The sequence below is a fragment of the Myotis daubentonii genome, chromosome 9, assembly GCF_963259705.1.
Source record: "Myotis daubentonii chromosome 9, mMyoDau2.1, whole genome shotgun sequence".
NCBI lineage: Eukaryota > Metazoa > Chordata > Mammalia > Chiroptera > Vespertilionidae > Myotis > Myotis daubentonii.
The window spans coordinates 43,368,580-43,387,880 of record NC_081848.1 but is presented as its reverse complement, the minus strand read 5'-3'; the positions used below and the strand labels follow the sequence as shown (position 1 = coordinate 43,387,880).

Below are 19,301 nucleotides of genomic sequence, written 5' to 3'. Positions count from 1 at the left end.
ACAGGAAAGGATTTGCACTGACTACATGTGAGGTGCTTCGGGAACTCCGGAAGGATTTGAGGCAGTTTGCAGGTGGGAGACTATTTGCTGTGTAAACTTGTATGTCATGCTTCTTCAATCTCATTTGTGTCACAGGCCAATTTAGGTTAAATAATACTCAACCATCACCTTGGATACTTTTTAAAAAAATATATATTTTATTGATTTTTCACAGAGAGGAAGGGAGAGAGATAGAGAGAAACATCGATGAGAGAGAAACATCGATCAGCTGCCTCCTGCACATCTCCCACTGGGGATGTGCCCGCAACCCAGGCACATGCCCTTGACCGGAATCGAACCTGGGACCCTTCAGTCCGCAGGCCGACGCTCTATCCACTGAGCCAAACCAGTTTCGGCGACCTTGGATACTTGGATACTTTTAATCAAGTATAGTAGTTTCAGATCTAGAACTTTGTTTCTCAGTGTCATGGGCTATTTATTTTTCCTGTAATGGATCAAATTGAAAACAAAGTATATTGGGTCACTTTGTGGACAGCTTATTAGATACTTTTTGAACAACTGTCTTATGTTTTAACTGCATTTTGCGGTCTCGTACACATTTGTGTATGCTTCAGCTCTTCCTTTACCCATTTCACTTCCCAGAAGAGATTTCTGGACCCTAGATTATCTAATTACTAACTGCACTTTGAACAACAGCTTTTCTCTTAGACTGCTTTTATAGCATAGCCAGCTTTTCACAGTCCCTCTTGCCAGTATCCTATCCTTTACCCTCTAGTGATTTCTTTTTCTTCTGATTCTGTTTTTACAAGACCAATTCTCTGATTTTCCCTGCTTGTTGCCAACTTTATTTCAAGGTTATTATCAGCTGCCAATTTAAGCAGGGCCTTAATTCCCTCAGGTGGTCGCTGATAACCAATCTACAAAATCCCTCTTCTGTCCAAATGGGACTGAGCTCAGAACTGATCCACAAGATGGCTTCTCCTCTAGAGGAGATGGGATCATTACATTGGCCTCTTTCCATGTTCTTGGGAAGAATTATTGGGAAGAATTCCAATGATTACAGCTGATAATCCTTAAAAGATAATAAATTCCAGCTTTACCAAAAGACCTGGCAGGAGAATCTCTTGTTAGGGTGGAGGGTGCCTCAAATACCAGCTCTTGGCCCCTCATATTCTCCCTCCCTTTATGGGATCTTACTACCCCATATGCTCATTTAATAGCCTGGCCCTTGTATAAACTCTGTATCTCAGCATAAGAACAGAAGGATCAAGCAGTCACATTGGGGTTTATTAAAAGGTTGAGGATGAGAGCAGGAAAATAAGCCAAGGGTACTTGGCTGAGGTTAATCTGATTTACCAGGTTGCCTGCTTTCCAGGTTTCCAGACCCTGCCTTCACCAACTCTCAGCCTACGTCTGTGTAGCTAGTGGCATTTTGGCACCCACCACATCTAGACAACTATTTTCCAAATGTCTGGACCTAGAGCCTTTGTTCCTGACAAAAATATGCCACCCCTTCCTCTATTCCTCAGGCCAGCCTTCTGAATCCTGGTATCTTATGTGAGGACTTACTTCTTTCCTAGGTAATTGACATTGAGAATGGCTATCCCTTTCAGAGGAGCCACTCTATCCAGCACCTGTCCAACAGAATGTGACCTTGCTGACCCTAACTATGGACAGTTTGCTGTTTCCCCATGTTCCCATCTTGCAGCAGAGTGGGTCATAGGAAGACTAGAATGGCTTGTGGTAGTACTAGGTGAGTCTCCAGGAGTTCATTCGTTATTTCCCATAGCAAATATTGCCGAGACTTAGTGACAGGCCTTCTTCTAGAGCTTGGGATGCCAGCAGATGAGACCAGGCAAGGGTGTGGGAGAAGGGATTTCAGCATAGATTAAAGGGATATATTGCACTGCCTTTACAGTTCTTTCCAACCCTGAGAATTCCAGGACTCTCTTGTTTCTGCCCGTCTTTGGTCAAGTGGGCCTTGTGCTCTGGGTCTCTGAGCCACGGAAACCTCAATTTCAAGAATAACCCTGACCTTAAAAACAAAATCTGATCAATGCTTTTGTGCAGGCAATTTGAAGAAGCCAAGAAATTGCTGCCTTCCATACATTCATTGGACAACTCATTCATTCATTTATTCAAGCAGCAGTTATTTGTCAATCATCTATAATGTATCAAGTATGACCCAAGTACAGTCTTTACTAACACCACTACCACCCATTTCAGTAGCAGCCCTTGTTTTTGTTTTGTTTTTTTAAATTGTGGTAAAATACACATAACATTGCCCTGGCCGGTGGCTCAGTTGGTTGGAGCATCGTCCTATACACCAAAGGGTTGCAGGTTCAATTCCTGATCGATATTTCTCTTTCTCTCCCTCTTCCTCTCTTTAAAAATCAATAAAAACATATTCTCTAGTGAGGACTGAAAAAACACATATAGCAAAATTTACTATCTTAATCATTTTGAAGTGTATAGTTCAGTTACATTAAGTACATTTACATTGTTCTGCAACCATCACTACTATACATCCATAAAACTCTTCACTTGTAAAACTGAAGCTCTATACCCATTAAATAGTAACTCTGCAATTTCCCCTCCCTCAGCCTCAGGCAACCACCATTCTATTTTCTGTCTCTGAATTTGACCACTGCAGGTACCTCATATAAGTGGACTCGTGCAATATTTGACTTTTGTGATTTACTTATTTCACTTAGCATGATGTCTTCAAGGTTCACCCATGTTGTAGCATGTATCAGAATTTTCTTCCTTTTTAAGTCTGAATAATATTCCACTGTATGGATAGGCCATATGTTCAGTCCTGATCATTTTTCAGTCCTTTGTACATTTTGTGGTCGTGGATACCCCAGAAAGTCATAGTTGATGTTGGAGCTGTTCTGCTTACCATGTCAGGAACTCGTTTTAGTCATCGCGTGGTTCCCCTTTGAGGGTGGTTTGACCTAAAGAGATGTGTGGTTTATTCGTCTCGGGGTTCTTAGAAATGAAGCCAGGAGGCTTTGTAAGTATATTAGCAAGCATTCTCAATTCCTTTTCACTGTTCTGTTTAGTGTAGAGTAGCTCTTTGGTTTGTCTTCACGTGGAGAAACTTGTAATATGAACTTAAGTAATTATCTTCTTATGATGAGTCTAGGGAACCTTGGATGTTTGTTTTTCCCCATCTGGTCACTGTGAGATCATAAACTTGTGACAGCCAGTCAGTATGGTTTCCTTGATTGTGAAATAAGCTTTTTTTCTGGGGCTTCTTCCAGGCAGGGCAGTAACACACACTATTCATGCTACAGTGGGTATATCTCACACTTTTTTGTTTTTTGTGGATTTCTTTTAGTCCTCAGCTGAAGATATGTTTATTGACTTTTAGAGAAGAGAGGGAAGGAGAGGGGAGGGGAAGGGAGGGGAGAGGAGAGGAAACATCGATTGGTTGCCTCCTGTTTTTGCTTGGACTGGGGCTGGAACCTGCAACCTGGATATGTCCCTGACCGGGAATGGAACTTGCAACCTTTTGGTGTACAGGACGATGCTCCAACCAACTGAGCCACACTGGCCAAGGCTCTATCTCACACTTTTTTTTTTTTTAACCTCACACTTTTTATCTTCTAAGCAAGTTCTTGTGCCCCAGAGTTACCTCTTGGATCATCAGTAGCCCAGATAGCATCAGGACAGGACTAGCCATTCATCTGGTTTAAAGTAGTGGAAAGAGCTAGGGGGTTAGAGTCAGACCTAGTTTCAAGTTCTAATCCACTTTTAATTCGCTATAATCTCTCTCTTTTTAAAATTTATTCTTTTAATCTTTATTGTTGAAAGTATTACATATGTCTCTATGTTGTTACTGTCTTTAGACAGAGAGTAAGGGAGCGAAGGAGAGAGAAAGAGAAACATTGATCAGTTCCCTCCTGTATGCACCCTGACCAGGTTTCAAACCCACAACCTTTTTGGTGCATAGGATGATGCTCTAATCTATTGAGCTACCCAGCCAGGGCTAGCTGTGCACTCTTGAGCAAGTTACTTTACCTCTCTGGTCTTGTTTTCTTAGCTGTAGTAATACTACCAGTCTTACAGAATTGTAAGGAACAGGTTAATGTAAAGCATTTTGCAGAGTTCACAACATTACCCAGTCCTGGTTTTCTTTTTGTCACTGGTATTTTCTGTTTCCTCTGCTAATTTTTCTTTCTCTTAAATGTTATTGTTCCTCTAAGTTCAAATCTAAGTCATCTTTTCTACTCTTAACCTGGATAGTTCACTTTTCTTTGTCCAGGGATTCCAGATTTCTAATCCAAAACTGTTTTCTGAACACTAGAATGTTATTATTCAATGGTCTATTAGACATCATCAGTCTGTCTATACTTCTCTCAGTTTTTACTGCCATCAAATTAGCCCAAGCCATCACCTTAGTATAGCCTCCATGATCCATTGCTTTTAGAGAATTATAATTGTCTCTTAGCTGGTCTTTCTAAAGCCTTTTTGCCTCATCTCCAATTCATTTTTCACACAGAAGACAGAGTGATCTTTTTTATCTATTTTTATCTATTCTAGATATTTTATATATGGAGTCATATAATATTTGTTCTTTTGTGTCGGCTTATTTCACCTTGCATAATGTTTTCAAGGTTCATGTGTGTTGTAGCATGTGTCAGAACTTCATTATTTTAATGACTGAACAATATTTTATTGGGTGGATATATCACATTTGTTTGTACACCTGTTTATTGATGGACACAGGGATTGTTTCCACCTCTGACTATTGTGAGTAGTGCTGTGATGAGCATTAGCACACAAGCATGTGTTTAGTCCGTTTTCATTTTTGGGAGTGGACTTTCTGTGTCATGTGGTGATTCTTTTTTTTTTTTTTAATATATTTTATTGATTTTTTACAGAGAGGAAGGGAGAGAGATAGAGAGTTAGAAACATCGATGAGAGAGAAACATCGATCAGCTGCCTCCTGCACATCTCCTACTGGGGATATGCCCGCAACCCAGGTACATGCCCTTGACCGGAATCGAACCTGGGACCTTCAGTCCGCAGGCCGATGCTCTATCCACTGAGCCAAACCGGTTTCGGCCATGTGGTGATTCTTGTTTAACTTTTAGAGGAATTATGAAACTCTTCGCTTCTTTAATTACAAATAATGTCTAAATGAATATCTATATGGTGAAGCTTTTTTTTAAATGTTTTTATTCACTTTTAAAGAGAAAGGAAGGGAGAGGGAGAGAGAAACATTGACTGTCAAGCTCACAACCCGGGCATGTGCTCTGACCAGGAATTGAACCACTCAGTGCATGGGATAATGCTCAGCCAACTGAGCCACACTGGCCAGGGTTGCATGAAGCTTTTGACATTTGTTTTTATTTCCTTAAATTCCTTGAAGTGAAATTAATGGCTGAAGTGTGTGACAGTATGAGATATTATGCCAAATGCTGTCCAAAAGGATTGCACCTCCTTTGCTGCAGCCACAAGTGTCTGAGAACACCCTTATCACCACCACGCTCTGGATATTGCTCTTTTGAATCTTAGAGATGTTGTCCATGTCTGCTAGCATCATAGTCTGGCCACAGCATGGCCTACCCGACATAGCTCCTGGTCACCACCCTGAGTCCTTCTCCCTCACATTCCCCTTGTCCCTGATGTTAACCCAGCCTGGTGTTCAGGTCCTGTTAGGTTTGACTTCCTGACCCATCTCTGGTCTGTCCCTTTCTCCTCATTCACCCAACAAGGATGAGGTTGGTTTACTGTATAGAAATGTTTTCTAGCTCTTTGACCTCCCCTGCCACTTTGCCTTCTCTCTAGAAGACCTAAGGCCTCTGTGGTAGCTTCCCACTTTGGTTGATTCTCACATATTTCCTGTCTTTTCCTTGTGCTCTTCTCTCCCAGTTCTACAGCGAGTCAGGCATGCCTACCAAACACCTCTCGGACAGCATGTGTGCCGTGTGTGGGCAGCAGATCTTTGTGGATGTCAGTGAAGAGGGCATCATCGAGAACACGTACAGGCTGTCTTGCAATCATGTGTATCCATCTGGAGCTCCTGGGTCTCATGCACACTGCAGGCAGGGGGGAAGGGGGCATGCTGCCCGGCCTTTGAGTGTAGGAGAGTCACAAGAGGGTAGACATTTGGGTGATGTTCAGTGTTAGAGGAGCTGACACCCAGGAGTAGAAAACGCATCCTTGCTCGGTCTTTCCCACAAATGGGAGCCACTCTTATGTAAATGGTGTTCATAGCCTGGCAGATCAGGAAGGAGCCTGCAGCTGCACTAGGTGCCCCAAGGTTGGAGGGTCACAGGAAGAGCATCCTCTAATTGGAGTCCTCAGTTTCAGAATCAGATCCCCCTGAATAACTCTTCTTTTTTAAAAAAATATGTATATATGTATATATATGTGTATATATATATTTTATTGATTTTTTTTTACAGAGAGGAAGGAAGAGGGATAGAGAGTTAGAAACATCGATGAGAGGGAAACATCAATCAGCTGCCTCCTGCACACCCCCAACTGGGGATGTGCCCACAACCAAGGTACATGCCCTTGACCGGAATCGAACCCGGGACCCTTCAGTCCGCAGGCCGACGCTCTATCCACTGAGCCAAACCAATTAGGGCCTGAATAACTTTTTTTTTTTTTTTATTGATTTTTTTACAGAGAGAAAGGGAGAGAGATAGAGAGTTAGAAACATCGATGAGAGAGAAACATCGATCAGTTGCCTCCTGCACATCTCCCACTGGGGATGTGCCCGCAACCCAGGCACATGCCCTCGACCAGAATCGAACCCGGGACCTTTCAGTCCGCAGGCCAACGCTCTATCCACTGAGCCAAACCGGTTTCGGCAACTTTTTTAAGATTTGTCGTGTCCTTGCTCAGCTCCCATTTTGTGCCATGTATTATATTATCCCCATTTTGCCCCTAACAATCCTGTAAGGTAGAGATTATTATTCTTGTTTCATATATGAGCAAAGAGTCAGAGAGAAGGGACTTGCCTAATATTATATAGCAGATAAGAGGGGAGGCCAGGCTTGGAACCTTTCTCCAGAGCTAGTATATGGGCAGCTTGAAGATCAGCACAGAGCTGGGTGCCACGCAGGCTGTCCACAGTATTTCCCTTGACCAGTGGTGCTTAGTTTCCACGAGTTCTGCATTCGCGGCTGGTGCATTGTGGGAAAGAAACAGACGTGTCCCTACTGCAAAGAGAAGGTAGACCTCAAGAGGATGTTCAGCAACCCGTATCCTTATTTTGCATTCTTTGGGAGTGGGCAGTGGGAAGCAAGCACTGGCCAGTGTGACCCTGCATTTGGGTCCTCATGGAGCTCCCCCCCACCCCCCCGTACATGTCCACCATTCTGTTTAGCCTCAAGTGTAAGGAAGTTGGGGATGGGACATGGCACAGGGCTAATGCCTCAGCTTCTCATCATCGTTCTAGAACCCTTAAGGCTAAGTTGGTAGTTGTAGCAGCTGCCGCTTCCTGCTTGCTTACTGTGTACCTGGCACTGTGTTCAGTGTTCTACTCATATGCATCTCATTGTCTTCTCTAGCAACTTTATGACCTGGTGATATCCTCATTTTACAGATGAAACAGTTAGATGTTGGATACTTGTTTAGGTGACATAATTAATGCATGATGATGCCTTATCTGTGACATGCAGGCTGGAGACCAGCTCTGTGCCTGTGTAGGGCCTGTAGGTGCAGGGGTGGCTGAGGGACTCCCTGTCCCCATCAGCTATCAACACAGGACTTGTGCTCCTCTGAACTATCACTTCCTCCCCTGCCAGCCTTCCCTCCTCATCCTGTACCTTCACCCTCCTCATTCTTCTCACAGCCTGATCGTTGGAAAGTGCCAGCCATACTCTGCCCGCCCCTGCACCTCCCCTGGGATACAGAGATCCAGCTTTCTCCCCTCTCCTCTCAGCTGCCCTTTTCTCTGTCCCAGTACACTAGCTGGGCCGTGTGGGAGCCACTGCATTCCCAGTACACTCCCTGGACAGGAGACAGGCCCTTTTAGGTTCCTTACTTCATTCTTGCAGGGACTAGTTTAGGAACAAGTAATAACTCCATGGTCAAGCTGATGGTTGGAGCTTCCCTTAGTTCTCAGAGACTAGGCCAAGCTGCCCTTTCTGATGCCTTTCGAGAGGTTCCCTCCCCCCAGGGCTTTCCCCAGACCTGGAATCCCAGGCTCCTTTTCCAGGCGTCTTGCCCAGTGTTTAGCTGTAAAGGGGAAGGAGGGGAACTGTCTCCAGAGCCTTTTGGCCTCAGTAGGGTCAGGTGCTTAGTGCCCCTGGATGGGGATTCCTTGGGGCCTCTGCCAGGGGTTATCCTCTGTGACCAGCCTCGTGCTCCCTTCTGCCTCTCTCTAGACTCAACCTCTTCCTTGACCTAGAAAGCCTTCCAGTTGGACATTACAAGAACCTTCAGGGCTGCCTTACTTAACTCCCAGCTTCCCTGCAGCCAGTGTCACTGGCCTCAGGCTGTGTTCTCTCACTGCCAGTCCATCTCAGAGAAGTTGTTCCATGGATGACCCTCTCCGCATGTCGGTCATGGAGAGCTTAGTTCCACCACTCCACCCCCATCTTCTGCACTGCCCCCGCCCCCTGGCTTTAGCCCTTTACTCCAACATGGAAAGGCTGGTGGGGCTTTCTAGAAAGCTGCTCAAAGTGTGGGCAGTCCCGCGGAGGGAGCATGTGAGCAAACCCTCCATGACCATCCCTAGACCAGCCGTAGCAGCTCTAAGCATGGCCTCTTTCCTTTAACACGCCGGCAGCTGGGAGAGGCCCCACGTCATGTACGGGCAACTGCTGGACTGGCTTCGCTATTTGGTAGCCTGGCAGCCTGTCATCATTGGCCTGGTACAAGGCATCAACTACATCCTGGGCCTCGAGTAATCAGGCAGAAGAGCATCCACCCACCATGGACCTCAGGGCACACTCCTCCCTGCCCTTCAAGACCTCCTGGGTGGGAAAGACTCAAAGGGGCACTTGGGCCACTCAGGACCCTCCTGGCTGTGTCCGGGCAGGGGAGGGACATGATGGCGAGCTAGCCAGTGGGCTGTCAGCAGTGGGGGCTTTTTAAAAGAAAACTATTTTGATGAATATATTTAAAACCTTTTTTATTGTGGAGCATAGGAACTGCCCCAACTCCTGCAGGCCTTATCCTCCTGCTTGAGCAGGGCGGGAGCAGAGCCACAACCTTTCTGGTTTAAAGGAGCCTCCTCACCTCTGGCTGAGAGCCTCAGCCCACCCATCTCCTTCCCTCGAAGGGGCTCAAGCCTGGCACGCTCAGCGTGGAGCCACAGAGGAGCACTGTGTGGTGAGGTATCTTCCACCTGCCCCGGTCCAGGAGCCATAGGCTGGTTGAGGCAAGGGGAATCTTGTGACTTTTCCAGTGAGGGAAGCCTTGGGACCTCAGAATGCCTTGAGGATTTGTTTGGGTGACCTGCCCGGAGCAACCCTGCACTCAGCCAGAACGGAGGCCATGGGAGCTGCAATGATGGAGGGCCCCTTGTGCCCGGAAGTGGCAGTATATACCACAGGCCATTCAGCCACATCACTTCCTTCCCGGAAAGCCTGTGTGAATGTGTGCGTGCGTCTGAGTGGATGCGGCAGAGGGATTGTGACAGGCATGAGACTTTGTTCCCTTGAAGCTGGCAGGGGATTCCCAGCCAGAGAATGTCCCTGCGTCAGCTTTGTTCATGGGTCCTCTCATGGAAGTTGGCGGGGTGGGTAGTAGGCGGGGGAGGCCCAGGTGAGTATGGCTTCTGAAAAGGGATTCCAGGGAGGCCCAGCCCTGGTCCTAGGAGTTGTGAGGACGCGGGAGGGTAAACATGGGGCTCCTAGGAAATACGGCCCATCTGGGCCTACCCCTCCAAGGGCAGCAAGAACCAAGAAGGATCTTGTCACTCCACTCTGAATAAAGCTCCACGAGCTGGGCTGGAAAGCTGAGCATCATCTTGCTTTTCTTCTTCCCACCTCCTTCCCTGGGGTCCGCGGGGATGCCTTGCCGTGGCCGCCTTTTGCTGTTCCTGTTTGAGGGTTGGCCCCGCTCAGCATGCCGGGCTCCTGTCCCGTGGTAGAAGGGGCCCAGGCGCATCACTGGGTGGTTGTGTCCTTACCACTTTGAGGTCAGTTCCCGGCCATCACCCCTTCTCAGGGCCATTCTCAGCGTTGGCTGTCTTACCCGGCTGTGGCTTCCCACAGTTCCCCACCTTTCATGCCATTCTCAGAGTGGACTGGGGGCTGGTTGAAGGGTCCAGGGATCATCCAATCCCCACATCAGGCTCATGTGAGAAGCTGAAGCCAACTGTCCAAGACTCTCTTTATATTTCACCAGTCCTGAGCCCTAGGACCTCCCAGTGGCCCAACTCTAGTCTTGGTGACTCTGAAGTAGAATCCCACCTCCATTCTCTCCCTCCCCTCGCCCCCAAGCCCCAAAGGACTGTGTCTTGGAGCCCCAGGCAGCCTTGCCTCCTGACTTAACTGCTGGGGGTGCTGGAAGGAGTTTCCCTGTGTCCTGCAGCCTAGCAGCTCGTGGGGAGAGACCAAGAGTTAAAAAATGCCAAGTAGAGCTCTGGAGAGCAGAATGCATGGCTTTGTCTCCTGCCTCTAAATGAGGAACATGAGTCTGTTTTCCACACCAGTAACACCCCCTTGGGAGTGCAGCAGACATCCTCTAAAGCCAATCCTGTGTCCTGGCCTCCCTGGCTCTGTCCCCAGCTCTCCTATCCTCCTGACCACAGAAGTCACAAACCCCAGTCACTCAGGTTTTGTCCTTCACACTTGATACATGGATCACCAGTCCTCCTCCGGATCGTTCTGCCTCCATGACCCTGACAGTGAGTGCCTCACTCACTGCCCACTAGTCCTGCCTCTGCCACAGTCCCAGCTCTATTGCCCCCTCAGCAGCTAGACTGGGGCACTGCTTGAGCCAGTGTGGGGCCATTCCCCCTCTTCCCAGGGAATGCCCTCCTTTTAGCACCAGGGCTCCAGCTCCTGTTTCAAGTTCTCAGCGTGGCTCTGCGAGGTCCTGCGGACAAGTCTGGGAAGTACTCTCGGCGCAGTTCCCATGGCGGGGCTCACATGGGAAAAGCAGAGTGGAACCGCGCTGTGGTGCTCCGGAATGGTGATTCTGAAAAGTAGGGCTCTTCAGACTTCTTGGGAGCCAGGTATGGGGAATCTAGACTTCCTGGGGAACCTAGACCTGTAGCTCTGGGATGAGAGAAGTGAGAAGAGTTCATCGTGACTCTGGGTGGGTGTTGGTTTAGGGGAGTGGGGAGCCTGAGAAAGGTCTGGATGTGGATAGACTCGGGTGCCATTGAACATGAAATGGCCAAATTGATCTAACACGTTGGAGTCCCCAGTGCCTACAAGAGTTGTTCCCTTGAATAGCAACATAACAGAAGGAGGAAACAGGAGGCCTGCTCATAGAAGCAAAGATCTGGCTCTGAAGAGCAAAGATGGATACTAAAGTCCTGACCCTTCGCTGGGATGGAAGGATTGACCTGTGAGACTTTCATTGGTCCCATCCCCTTTGTGACCCTGGAGGTTACAGATGTGGGTGGATTAAAGACCGTGCGTACCCAGTCTGATGCTGGCTGATGAGTAAGGGTGCTAGGAAATAGCAGGAAGCTTCCAGTACCTCAGCCTGCTTTAGATTCCCTGTTAGAATCAAAGTGAAAGTGAAATAGGGGCCAGTGCTTTCCCAGCATGATTCCCTGGATCCTGCCCTTCCCAGAACAGCTCCGCGGTGAGGAGAGCTTTACCTCCCTTCTGGCTGGGTAAGTCCCTGGCCCCTCTCTGCATGTGTTTCTGTGTCTATACTGAAGGGGTTAGCGTGCACTGGAAACTAGCATGTTACATAGTATGTTAACAGAGCTCGGGCGAGGAAAGACTGTCCCTAGATGACCCTCCAGCTTTGGGTGCTGTAGAGCCACCCTCGGCCACATGCCTGCCTTCCAGGAGCTGCCGGTGGGGACAGATGGACAGGACAGAGTGAATAGTAGTGCCTGGCAGTCCCCTGCGAGCCAGATCGAGGCAGGGCTGTGGGATCTGCAGGAAGCACGGTTGGGATCTTTGGCCAGCTTCTTCTTTTTTTTTCTGCCTCAGGTTTTGGTAAGCTGGTTTGGTGGCCACGTTGGCCAGGTAGTCCCTGCGGAAGCTGTCAAACAGGCCGCTGCTTTTGAGCTGCTCCAGGATGAGCGCGATGAGCTACGGGTCCCTGGGAGGCAGCTCCCGCCCCGCCCGCCATACCTGCTCCCCGCGCCCGCGAGGGGAGGGAGCCCCAGTGCGGCTGCCTCTCAGGGGCAGAGGTCGTGCTGAGGTGGCGGAGGAGCTGGTGCCGGAGCCAGCGGCCAGCGGGGAGAGAGGAGGCGGAGGGGACAGGGGACGGAGAAGGAGGGGGAGGGGATGGAGAAGGAGGCAGAGGGGCAGAGCAGAAGCGGGCGGCAACGGGAGCAAGGCAGGTTCTGAGGCCTAGGCCAGCTTACTCACCACTCCCCTCCCCGCCCTCTCCCCCCCCCCCCCCCGCCCCGCACCGCCTCCCCTCCCCCCTAACCCCCTCCCCCCGGCCTGCCCCCAAAGAGGAAGAGGGAAGAGGCCATCCTGTACATATATAGAGCCACAGAGCCAAGAACACCAGGTCCTGGCACATCATGACCACCAGACAGAGCTGGACACCAGGTGGGACCTGGGGCTGTGCATGGGCGGCTGGGGGAGGAGGAGGGTGGAGGACGGGAGTCAGGGTTAGAACGCGGGGGTGGGAGTGGTCTCCGTGGGTTGCCCCAAGCCTTACTCCCAGGTGACCCCTCTCCACTGCGCTCTTTTCAGCCTCTGCCCAGACGCTGTGGCTCTGGCTCCATTCCAGAGCCTCCTTGTGCTCCTTTCAAAAAGGGCCGGGAGGCAGGAGCTGAGGGTCTTTCTGCCCCTGCAATTCCCCAAGCAGACCCCAGGAATCTCCGGGCCAGAGCTATCCAGGCAGCAGGTCCCTCAGCTAAGATCTGAGCCCGGGTGCTGAGCATTCCCAGGCGGCCCGGCAGCTGCTGATCTCCGTGACTGTCCTTTCCTCAGACTCCAGCCCTTTGTGGTTCCTGTTCCTGTTCCTGTGTGCCCACGTCGTCTCCCATTTGGCAAGAGCCACACCTATACCCCAGGCCGGCACAGCTGCTGCAGTCTCAGCTGGGATCACAAAAGACCCCTCCTCCTCCCGCCCCCCAGCGCTCCCCACAACTAAGCAGTGCCCAGCATTGGAGGTGACCTGGCCAGAAGATGGACTCTCACTAAGTAAGGAACAATTCTGAAGAAAGCCCAGGAGGTCACCGTGGTTAGAAGGGAGGCTGTTAGCACAGAGGGTCCAGGGGTGGGGTTGACTCCTGAATATACCCCCTGCCCAAGGGGGTAGCCCACTACCAACCTGGCCAGCTTGGCTGAGCACTCAGCGTTCTGTCTCCCACCCAGCATTATGAGTATGGGCACGGGGCCCTGCTCCCAAGATGCTCCCTATCGAGTAGAACAGAGAGTATTCAGACAAGGAAAGGTGAGAAGCTGCAGAGCCGGACTGCCGTGGGCTCCCAGGCCCTGCCCCTCCTCTCAGAGCCCACTTGCTTCTGGCCACCTCAGGAGGAGTGGCCCCAGTAGGGCTGCCCCCTTGGCTGGGGCTTCTAGTCACTGAAGCTGGGCACTGGGTCTCCTGAATAAACAAGCTCAGGAGTTATCGCCCGAACCAAGGACCTATCCCCGACTCTCACTCAGCCCTGGCCTCCGTGGTAGACAAGTGCACTTCTGCTTCAGTGGACTTTCGCACCTGGGTGGTGTGCCGAGCAGCAGTCTAGGTTCCTGAATCGTGGCGCTGGGGAGCCGGGGCGGGTGGGCAGGCCACCGAAGAGGGTGGGGGGCTGCTCTACGGAAAGGCTGAGGGCTGACAGCCACTTGTGCTCCTAGATGGAACGCTGACTCTGTCCTGTACCGCCTGTAGCCGCTTCCACCACTTCAGCATTCTCTACTGGCTGGGCAATGGTTCTTTCATCGAGCACCTCCCAGACCGGCTGCAGGAGGGCGGCACCAGGTGAGGGGCAGGGGGATGAGGCCCACAGGAGGGAGGCCGCCTCCTGCAGTCCTCTCATGGCCTTTCTCTGCCGCAGCCGGGAGCACAGGGGTGCCATCACGCAGCTGAAGAAGGCCTTGGTGCTGGAGGAGCTGAGCCCCATCTTGCGCAACACCAACTTCTCCTGTGTTTTCACGGACCCTGAGTACACTGTCCAGCGCCACGTGGTCCTGGCCGACCTCTTGGTGAGGAACCGGAGGGAAGGTTTCCAGGGATGAGCGGAGCTCTGCTCCAGTGTGGGGAGGAAAGGGTGGGCTATGCCCCGAGCAGTCTCCAGCTAAGGACCACCACTCCCCCAAGACCCCAGGCCCAAGGTGGAACTACAAAGAACTTCAGACTCAAGCAGAGGAGGCGTGGCCTAGAGGAAAGTGACCAGATATCCCTCCCCCTTGGCCCTGATCCTTGTCTGCCTTCACTTCCCAGGCTGGGCTGAGGACACTCATGCCCCCGACTCAAGAAGCCTCCAGAGGGTTCCCTCTGCCTCACCATCCTGACAGGTGAACTCAAGCCTGGTTGAAACGCCACCTCTTCATTTAGGTCTAGGCTGTCAGCTCAGGCCACAGTCTGTCAACTTAATGCTATATATTTGTATAGGCATACCTCGTTTTATTGTGCTTCACAGATCATGCATTTTTTACAAATTGCAGGTTTGTGGCAACCTTGTGTCGAGTAAGTCTATTGGCACTATTTTTCTAACAGCATTTGTTCACTTCATGTCATATTTTGGTAATTCTTGAAATATTTTAAACTTCTTCATCATTTTATTTGTTATGATCTGTGATCGGTGGTTTTTGATGTTACAGTTGTGACTGTTTTTGGGGTGCCATGAATCATGCTCATATAAGATGGTAAACTTAATTGACAAATGTGTGTGTTCTGACTGTTCTGACTGCCTATTCCCTGTCTCTCCCCCTCTCCTTGAGCTTCCCTATTCCCCAAGACAGAACAGTATTGAAATTAGGCCAAGTAATAACCCTACAGTGACCTCTAAATGTCCAGTGAAAGGAAGAGTCATCTGTCTCTCACTTTAAATCGAAAGCTAGAAATGATTCAGCTTAGTGAGGAAGGCATGTCGAAAGCCCGGACAGGCAACAACCTAGTCCTCCCTCTTACACCAAATAGCCAAGTGGTGAATGCAAAGGAAAAGTTCTTGAAGGAAATTAAAAGTGCTACTCCAGGGAACACATTGATAAGAAAATGAAAGTCTTACTGCTGATATGGAGAAAGTTTTGGTGGTCTAGATAGGTGAAACCAACCACATTCTTTTAAACCATAGCCTAACCCAAGCAAGGCCCCAACTCTTTGATTCTGTGAAGGCTGAGAGAAGTGAGGAGGCTGCAATAGAAAAATTGGAAGCTAGCAGAGGTTGGTTCATGAAGTTTAAGAAGCCATCTCCATAACATAGAAGTGCAAGGTGAAGCAGCCAGTGCTGATGTGGAAGCTACAGCAAGTTATCCAGGAAATCTAGCTGAGATCATTAATGAAGATTGCTACTCTCTCTTTTTAAAAAAATATATTTTATTGATTTTTTTACAGAGAGGAAGGGAGAGGGATAGAGAGCTAGAAACATCGATGAGAGAGAAACATTGATCAGCCACCTCCTGCACACCCCCCACTGGGGATGTGCCTGCAACCAAGGTACATGCCCTTGGCTGGAATCGAACCCGGGACCCTTCAGTCTGCAGGCCGATGATCTATCCACTGAGCCAAACCGGTTAGGGCAAGATCGCTACTCTTAATAACAGATTTTCAATGTAGATGAAACGGTCTAATGGAAGAAGATGCCATCTAGGAATTTCACAGCTAGAGAGAAGCCAATGCCTGACTTCAGAGTCTCAAGGGGCAGGCTGAGCCTGGCCGTTCATTGTGGCTTAGTTGGTTGAGCATAATCATGTCCAGGTTGGGGGCTTGGTCCTCAGTAGGGGGTGTGCAGAAGGCAGCTGATCCATGTTTCTCTTTCTAAAATCAATACCAAAAAAATTTTTTTAAGGGCAGGCTGACTTTGTTAGGAGCTAATGCAGCTGCTGACTTTAAGTTGAAGTCAGTGCTCATTTACCCTTCTGAAAATCCTAGGGCTCTTAAGAATTATGCTAAATCTATTCTGCCTGTGCTCTAGAAATGGAACAACAAAGCCTATATATGCTAGCACATCTGTTTACAATATGATTTATTGAATATTTTTGGGACCTACTGCTCAGAACAAACTATTCCTTTGAAAATAATGCTGCTCATTGACAAGCACCTGGTCACCCAAGAGCTCTGATGGAAATGAACGAGATTAATGTTCTCATGCTGCTAACATTCATTTTGCAATCTGTGGATCAAGGAGTAATTTCAATTTTCAAGTCTTATTATTTAAGAAATACATTTCATAATGTGATAGTTGCCATAGTAATTCCTCTGATAGATCTGGGCAAAGTAAATTAAAAACCTTCTGGAAAAGATTCACTATTCTTTACTAAGAACATTAGTGATTCATGGGGAAAGGTGAAATATCATCATTAGCAGGAGTTGGAAAAAGTTGATTCCAACCCTCATGGGTGACTTGGGAGGGCTCAAGACTCCAGGGGAGGAAGTAACTTTATATGATGTGGAAATAGCAAGAGAATTAGAAGTGGAGCCTGAAGATGTAACTGAATTGCTACAATCTCATGATAAAACTTTAATGGATGAAGAGTTGCTTCTTGTGGATGAGCAAAGTGGTTTCTTGAGGTGGAATGTATTAGTGGTGAAGATGCCGTGAAGATTTGTTGAAATGACAACAAAAGATTTAGAATATTACTTAGATGATAAAGCAGCAGCAGGTTTGGAGGACTGACTCCAGCCCTGGCTGGCATGGCTCAGTTGGAGTGCCGTCCCATGCACCAAAGGGTGATAGTGGGTTTGATCCCTGGTCAGGCCATGTGCAGGAGGCTACCGATTAATGCATCTCATATTGATGTTTCTCTCTCCCTCCTCTCTCTCTCTCAAAGTCAATTAAAAAAAAAAAAAAGGACTCCAATTTTTTAAATTTTTTTGCTGTTGTTTTATTTTTGGAGAGACATGGATGTGAGAACAGAACATCAATTGGCTGCCTCCTGCACATTCCCTACCAGGGATGAAGCCTGCAACCTGGGCATGTGCCCTGACCATAAACCAGCAACCTTTTGGTGCATGAGACAATGTCCAATTGAACAACACCGGCTAGGGCTTGACTCCAATTTTAAAAGAAGTTCTACTGTAGATAAAAATACTATTAAACAGCATTGCACTCTATAGAGAAATTATTCGTGAAAGTCAATCAGTGCAGCAAACTTCATTTTCTTATTTTTAGAAATTGCCACAGCCATTCCAACCCTTAGCCATTCTGCTCTTAGCAGCCAACATCAAGGCAAGACCCTCTACCAGCAAAGATTACAACTCACTGAAAGCTCAGATGGTGAATAGCATTTTTTAGCTATGATGTGTTTTTTAGTTAATGTACGTTGTTTAGACATGCTACTGCATACTTAATAGACTACAGTGGAAACCAAAATATTTTGTAACTGACTTTATTGCAATATCCACTTTGTTGTAGTGGTCTGGAACCGAACCTGCAATATCTAAGCTAGCCTGTATTGTCCTCCCTCCCCCAAGAGATTGGGCAGAGGCTGCTTCTGATACACAATTGTATCTTTTTTTTTTTAAATACATTTTTATTGACTTCAGAGAGGAAGGGAGAGGGAGATAGAAACATCAATGATGATAGAGAATCATCAATCGGCTCCCTCCTGCAAGTCCCCCACTGGGTTATCGAGCCCGCAACCCAGGCATGTGCCCTTGACAGGAATCACACCCGAGACCCTTCAGTGCACGGGCAGATGCTCTATCCATTGAGCCAGATTGGCTAGGGCCACAGTTGTGTCTTTGTTATACCTAGCAAGGCCCACAATGGGTATTCATAGGTGATTTTCAGTGGAGGCAAGCTGACATCTTCTGATTTAGGCCATTCTCCCATTCACAGAACTTGGCCCATTCTAAGAGGGACTATGGGAAGAGTACTATTCAGAAGTTAAAGACAAAACCAGATTCAGGGGACAGAGGCCCTCAGAAAAAGCCCATGCTGCTCTATGAGCAGAGGCCAGGAGAAGGGACTTGAAAGAAGGTAGGTGGTCTGAAGACTGAGCAGGAACATAGTGTGCTCTAACAAGCCCAGATTCCCCTCTGGGCTTTTCCCACACAGATCAGGCAGCTTAGCAGCCAAGGGAGAAAAATAGACTTTATTTACAAGTAATAACATTTAGAAAAGATCCATCCCTGGCCCTTAAAAACCTTCCCATCAATCCAAATCCCACCCCAGTACAAGTCTAGAGAAGGTGGGGGATGAGCTGTCCCCACCCTTCCCCACCCCAGCAAGCCTGGCGGTCATGGAAAAGAGCATCCTCTGGGTAACTGCCCTTGGATGGATGGGAGCACCTTATCCCCAGGCGCTCCTACTAGGTCAATGCCCAACCATAGACTTTAACAAGGGCCCTTGGTAAGCCTAGCCACCAGCAACAGCAGGGACCAGGGCTGCTCCTCCAATGGTCCCTTCTAAATACAGAGGCTGAGGAGGACTGGCTGGGCCCAAGGACCCAGTCCTCAAAGCCAGCCTCAAATCTCGTTGTCATGGAGAAGTGACTTTGTGAAAACAGGAGGCAAGGTAGGGAGAGGACCCAGACTGTTCGGGTTCCAGGCCAATTCTGACGACACATCTGTTCTCCTAGTGAAGGCTCTGATCAAGGTCCAGGTACCAGGCCGAGGTGTGTCAGGCATCACTGTCTCTAGGGGTTTGGCCACTGTTGGCCTGAAAGCTGAGAGAAGGCACTGAGGGGACAGCATCAGGCAAGGGCAGCATCAGGGACACAGGTGGGGCCACTCACTGGTACTGGTCCTTTAGTGCTTTGCCTGAAAGAGAAACAGTCACGTGGCTGTGACATCAGCCACCAGCTGGCGTGGGAAGACCTCTTCCTGCTCCCATAGCCCCGACCAGGATCCCTTCCATGGTGTGGCCCTGGACAGATCTACCTTCAGGTTACCAGTTGCTAGATGTGTCTAAGCAACTCTGGATTTTCTCAGGAGTGGAGTTGTCTGCCTCCTCTCCTCAATATTAAGCCATTGACCAAGACAAGGAGCACCTGCTTAGCCCCCAGCAGGCCTGCCCTGGAAGCGGTCCCATACTTCCACTGGGGTTCCTAAGAGTTAAGCCTCCCTCTTCC

General features: G+C 48.8%; 2 protein-coding genes across 19 annotated transcripts in view; one reads left to right on the top strand and one right to left on the bottom strand.

Annotated features, from left to right (window-relative positions):
- Positions 1–17,745, top strand: part of RNF121 (ring finger protein 121) — a 75,213-nt gene extending 57,468 nt beyond the window's left edge. The window contains exons 7-16 of one of the 2 annotated variants that reach the window (XM_059708622.1): positions 5,884–6,017; positions 7,122–7,223; positions 10,786–10,822; positions 10,963–11,152; positions 11,722–11,764; positions 12,604–12,665; positions 13,053–13,265; positions 13,923–14,046; positions 14,123–14,270; positions 14,509–17,745. In XM_059708622.1, the coding sequence (XP_059564605.1) occupies positions 5,884–6,017; positions 7,122–7,223; positions 10,786–10,822; positions 10,963–11,152; positions 11,722–11,764; positions 12,604–12,665; positions 13,053–13,265; positions 13,923–14,046; positions 14,123–14,270; positions 14,509–14,586 (1,131 nt within the window). In that variant the 3' untranslated portion in view covers positions 14,587–17,745. Of the gene's footprint in view, positions 1–5,883; positions 6,018–7,121; positions 7,224–8,755; positions 9,933–10,785; positions 10,823–10,962; positions 11,153–11,721; positions 11,765–12,603; positions 12,666–13,052; positions 13,266–13,922; positions 14,047–14,122; positions 14,271–14,508 lie in introns of those variants that run through there. The other variant, XM_059708623.1, reaches the window with a different exon arrangement.
- A 559-nt stretch (positions 17,746–18,304) lies between these two features.
- Positions 18,305–19,301, bottom strand: part of NUMA1 (nuclear mitotic apparatus protein 1) — a 92,894-nt gene continuing 91,897 nt past the window's right edge. For all 17 annotated transcript variants that reach the window (XM_059708577.1, XM_059708589.1, XM_059708576.1 and 14 more), the window contains one exon: positions 18,305–18,990. In XM_059708577.1, coding sequence (XP_059564560.1) covers positions 18,979–18,990 — 12 coding nt within the window. In that variant the 3' untranslated portion in view covers positions 18,305–18,978. The remainder of the gene's footprint in view (positions 18,991–19,301) is intronic.